Source organism: Nyctereutes procyonoides, unplaced genomic scaffold (genome assembly GCF_905146905.1).
Source record: "Nyctereutes procyonoides isolate TBG_1078 unplaced genomic scaffold, NYPRO_anot_genome, whole genome shotgun sequence".
In the NCBI taxonomy this organism is placed as follows: domain Eukaryota; kingdom Metazoa; phylum Chordata; class Mammalia; order Carnivora; family Canidae; genus Nyctereutes; species Nyctereutes procyonoides.
Genome location: NW_026575125.1, coordinates 44,018,608 through 44,024,235, shown reverse-complemented (window position 1 = coordinate 44,024,235; position 5,628 = coordinate 44,018,608). Strand labels below are relative to the sequence as shown.

Here is a 5,628-nt window from a genome sequence, read left to right as displayed (position 1 = left end):
ACATCTGGGATGATAGAGACATATGAGTAAGAATTTTTGCTAATATCTTACGTTTGCCTTAAAACAGTGTGTGATACCTGATATATGAAAACACGTATATGATAGACAGTAATTTAGTGTACTAACACCAGATTGGATGGTGAATGCTTTACCACTCAGTGTCATTACAAAGTATTAATTATTTAGACAAATCTTCAGTAACGTCTACCTTATTTTTTTAAGATTTTATTTATTTATTTATTCATGAGAGAGACACAGAGAAAGAGGCAGAGACATAGGCAGAGGGAGAAGCAGGCTCCCTGCAAGGAGTCTGATGTAGGACTTGATCCCAGTACCCTGGGATCGCGCCCTGAGCCAAAGACAGATGCTCAACCACTGAGCCACCCAAGTGCCCCACATCGACCTTATTTTAAGTGACATCTTGTAGATACATAAAAAGGTTAAGGAAACTAGGTCCTTGAACTCAAGATCATATAACCATCCTCGTGAGAAATACAGATGCATAATCATAAAAACATAAAAAAACGACCAGATGTGCCAAATTAGAAGTCTGTACAGATACAGTGGTAGTTAACAACCTGGAGAATAATCGTTGTAACAGAGAAGTGTCCAAAAGCATAGAATGAGCTTGTCCTTAGGAATGTGAAAGAGTTCACCTGTGCTTCATAATTCCATTCATCATTGGGTTCACATACTTGATTCTTTCAAAGTAAATCTGAATAACATCTATGCCATTCACCTAAAAAAAATATTAGCAGTTTTATTGGTTCATCAATTCCTCCAGGCAACAAATATCTATTGAAAGTCTACTAATGTTCATTAACATTGTTTTGGAACAGCCTTCAGTGAATCATCCAATACAGTTCCACTCTGAAGCCCCATGAAAATAACAGATTGCCCCAGGTAAAATATGAAGCTAAGAAATCAAGAATATAGTAGTAGTAGACATTTCTAATCTGTAGCTCAACAACAAATATCTCCACATTTTAGTAACTCTTCTAGGTTCTGGGAATATGGACAGGATTCAGGCTGGGTCCTGCTCCCCAAAAGAGTTCATAGTCTAACAGGCCACCAATCATTCAGAAGGATGATTACAATACTAGAATGGTGCTGAAAATATTTCCTGTTTTTCTTGCTGCTTCCACAAAAGGAACCCTGAAAGAGAAAACTCTAGCTAGCTGTTAGTACTTAGGCTCTAACACAGATTTCTCACCTCCCTTTTCCCAGTTAACAACTTTTGATAAAGGGATTGTCTTTCTTATAACAGGACTCCATTTAACCGGAAGTGAGAGGAGGAGGTCCAGTTTCAGAGCCCTTTAAACTGTCTGTCCCAGGAAGGCCCTTGAATGTTGCTGCAACATTACAAACTGCCCGTTCTGCTCTTACACAAACACACACACACACACACAAACACACACACAAATTTATTTGATGATTCTTAATATAAAATGTTGAAATCTTTATAGTTCTGTCAAATGAAACCATATAAAGGAATTCAAAATATTTATAGCCACCTCCCATCACTTTAAGAGTTAATAAGCTCAACAGTGATTTGCTAAAACAAAACAGAGTTCTTAGAAAATATAATACATTAGACATCCAGGGAATATGTATCAAGCATAACAGTATCACCTTTATTCCAACATATCTTTTTAAAACTTTTTAAAGATAAGAATAGGCACTTATCCCATTGGGAAAAGGAAAATAAACATAGCCTTTACAAAAACAGCTGAAAACAAATTTCTGCCTCATATTTGAAAGTCTTAATTATCTTTGATCAATGCCATTTTCTTTGGGGTAGCGCATGAGCTGAAAGATTCATCTATTCATTTTTGTGCAATCATCACATAAATAATTCATGGATGCTATATACTGATTCTACAGGGAGAAAATTCTAACTGTGCATCAAACCCTTAAAGGATATGTCATAGACATGATTAGGTTTGTTAGCTCTGTGTCAAATATTTTAGCCTGAATTTTTTGGATTTCTCTTTTAAAATGAAAGGCTTTTTGTTTTGGGGTTCTTTCTTAAGTTTTCCTAGACTGAATTCCAAAAGCATATATAACAAGAACTGCCCACGTGAATTTGATAACTTAAGTGTGATAACCGTAAAATGTTCTGCTGCAACTTAGAAATTCAAGCCTTGGAAGTTTTACAAATTGTATAAAGATATCTGGGCACTGAAGAAAATTATAGCAAGTGAAAGAACTCAATTCAAATGTTTCTGAATAAAATACAGCAAATATTTACAGGCTAACAATTCTTAAAAGTTGATTTGTAAAATACATAGTTCAAAAGTCAAAACATAAGATTGTGCATTATTATCTCTAAAAATTCTACATATAGGTTAAACCTCCTAGGTATTTGTGGCAGCATTTCAGATGAGGGCAGTTTTACATATGGAATAGTTATAAAGTATAATCCAGTTCCCTTGCTGTTAGTTTATATTTTGAAAAATCTGAGGTTACCAAGAATATCTATGAGTCAATTTGGATTATTGTAACAGGAAAGGTTGTATAGGATTTAAAAGTTTAAAAAAATAAGACATATTGCTCTGTACAAAGAAACAATTTTTAAAAACATTAGATGATTCTGTATAATTTACAATATGAAATTATAATTGGTTTTTAAAAGTTGATTTTCTCATTCCTTTGACAATATTAATTTTGTTAACTAAAATATGTATTTCATTCAGACATATTTGTATATGGCAGCTATTTTTTAAAAAACAGTGGCACCAAAGTTACAAAAAAGGCAACAATTCACCAGTGCATGTGTTCTTTTGAAAATGTTAATGTGCAGAATACCAAAGGATTTAAATTAGTTATTATCCACTTATATTTATTACTGGCCTATAGAATACTTTCTAGATCTTAAATGTTATATGTAAAAGTCCCGCACCTATACTCTCTTCACAAAATAGGCTCTTTCTCAACATTCCTGAGAGAAGGAGTTCCAAGAGGAATCTAGACTTTCAAAATTTCTTAATAGAGTGCATAAAAGTGACTCCCAAAGTCAGCTGAGTGACACACACAAAAAACTATCAAACTATCAATAATGATTAAAGATGATATATACTTAGCTGCCCTATAAATTAGGATAATCTTTAAACCCCTCAATACCCACTTCATGAAGTCGGCTTTATTTTTACCTACTTTTTAATATGGTTGGGATGGAACACAAAGTTTCAAGACAGACTTAAGTATTTTACATGGCATTCCTGGTTTTAACAAAGTTAGCAAGGCAATCAATGTATGAATTTTTAGTTTGGCACCAAAAAGAGTTGGTCTTCTGACATAAAATGTTTATCCTAAATCTTTGAGAGAAATTGTTCAGGGGTCCGGATGGTTTAAGAAATCTGTAAAAGCTGAAGTCTGTAAAAACTGAGTAGCAAGACGGGTTCCTCACTGGATTGGGATGTAATCACCATATAAATTCCACTCCTATGGTTACTGGTAGTCAGGAAGGTTAACTGGAATGTCACAAAATTCAAATATGTGAAATAACTTTCTTTCAAAGACTAGTTTATATTGAGAAAACCATGGTTGCTCTACAGTATTAAGAAATGGGCAATGGAGTTGGAAGCTGAACACGCTAAATTACACTCGATGAATACAGTTTTCATGACAGTATATACATATCAGGATATGTTTGGCTAACAATACTTTCCCAAGAAGATACTTAGTGTATAAAGTAATATAATCTGAAACTACATTTGGGCTATATGGGAAATGGCCATTTCAAATATGCAGCAACAAATGACCACTGGTCAGAATTCTTTTGAAAATGAAATCATAAAAAAAAAAAAAAAAGAAAATGAAATCATGTACGTATGGGTAAAGAAACTTCTGAAAAGGGCAAATTAGATCACATTACTGAACCGAAAATTGTTGCCCACTGTGGAAAGACCACAAGATGTAAAATTTCTTAAATACTTTAAAAATATATATAGATCTATATCTATCTGATCTTTAAACCAATTTCCATCACAAAAGGGCTTGCTAGCAAGGCCTAATGCTGCGAATGAGAAAGCAAAAAATACAGATGCCACACAACCAAGATGTTCAGATTTGAAAGGCCTTCACTCCAAAACAAACCACAAGATTGGTACCAAAAACACGCACGCGCGCACACACACACGTGTGTGCAATGTAATAAACTACAGCATCAACACACACACACAAAGGGCTGGGCAAGCAGTTAAGGCACCTTTAAAAAAAAAAACATGTGGCTTAGGATTTAGGAAATCTGTTACAGTGCTACCAAGCAGCAATTTTGAAAGCATCTGAAAAACGTGCAAATTGTCTGAAAACAGTGTCTGGCAACCGAGACAGTTTGCAAGCGTGATTCAGAGGTCTGCCAAGGAAACAAAAGAAGCCCCCCTCCTCCCCGTGAGACCGCAAAGGAATGAGAGGTGCTCCGGGCACTATGTATTCTAAGATAGGCGGAAAGCAGAAGTCTGTGCAGGAGCCGTACATACTAGGGATCGCTCTGTGGCAGGGACGCGGCCACGGAGTTTCCATTGGTTGGGGAACCGCCCAGCTTTAGTTTTTCCAGATATTCGGCATGCACGGGCTTGTGGCACTGGAGAACCTTGATCGCATCTTCGATTTTGAACCACTCTCGCTTCCTCCCAATGCTAACCGAATCTTCCCAATCCTCCAGAATCTCAGTGACAGTCAGTACGTACACGTACGTTCTGTGCTTGCGGTCTTGGTTCTGCTCGAAAATGCCCAGGAGCCGGCCTAACTTCCCCTTCACTCCCGCCTCTTCGTACACCTCTCGGACTGCTGCACCGCCCGGCTCCTCCTCGGGCTCCATGCCCCCGCCCGGCACGATCCAGCGGTCCGGGTACCGACTGCTACTCACTAACAGCACCTCGTCCTCGCGCTCGCTCCGGAAGCACAGGCACGCCGCTCGCTTCTTGAACCCCTCCGGGTCGTAGGTGCGCGTCTGGTTCGGCTTGCACTTCATCCTCTGGGCCGTCCGCTCCCGCCGCTCGCTGCCGCTGCTGCCTGAGGTGCCGGGGAGAGAAAGAGCTGAGGAGAGGTGCAAGGAGAGAAAGCGCTCTAGCCCTGAGTCCCAGGAACCCGAGGAGAGATGGGGCGGGGGTGGGGGCGGGCGAGGTACGTCAGTTAGCTCGTCCCTCGTGCGGGCCGGAGGGTCCCGAGCACAGCCGCCTGAGTGGACGAGGCGCCGCCGCCCCCCGCGCGCGCCGCCGCGCCCGCGCCGCCGCCCCCGCGCCTGCCGCCGCCGTCGCGGCGGGTCTGCCACTCCGCACACAGCCCACCCGCGGCTCCTGTGGGCGTCTTTTTCCCTCCTCAGCCGCCCCGCAGGGGTTGAGTGAGGTGAGGCGCATTCGCGTGCGCGTGCGCGTCCGCGTCCACATTCACGTGCGCGTTCACGTTGGAGGGCGAGGGGCGGAGGCGGGGGTCTCGCTGCTCCCGCAGCGCGTGAGGCGCCTCGGGCCCACTGCGCAGGCGCCCCGCACCTCCCGGGCTGGGAATCTCTTTCCTCAGGGAGTTCAATTCCCGCGCTGTGACTGTGGCCGAGATCGTTTCCACGTGTGCCTTTGCGTGGAACTTGGCTGTGGCGCGGCCAGACTTTTCTCCTCATCCTCCTCAGCA

The 5,628-nt window shown here is 41.3% G+C and overlaps 1 protein-coding gene across 1 annotated transcript; it reads right to left on the bottom strand.

The window, feature by feature from the left end:
• Positions 1-246: 246 nt before the first annotated feature.
• LOC129518892 (diphosphoinositol polyphosphate phosphohydrolase 3-beta) lies at positions 247-5,109 on the bottom strand. Its single transcript, XM_055339170.1, has 2 exons — positions 4,482-5,109; positions 247-739 (listed from the first exon to the last, which is right to left on the bottom strand). Coding segments are annotated over exons 1-2 (495 nt in total). The 5' UTR covers positions 4,976-5,109; the 3' UTR covers positions 247-738.
• Between the last annotated feature and the right edge of the window lie 519 nt (positions 5,110-5,628).

Bases quoted from the DNA above. Each gene is read 5' to 3' on its own strand.
- LOC129518892 (XM_055339170.1), bottom strand. From the start codon at position 4,975: ATGAAGTGCAAGCCGAACCAGACGCGCACCTACGACCCGGAGGGGTTC.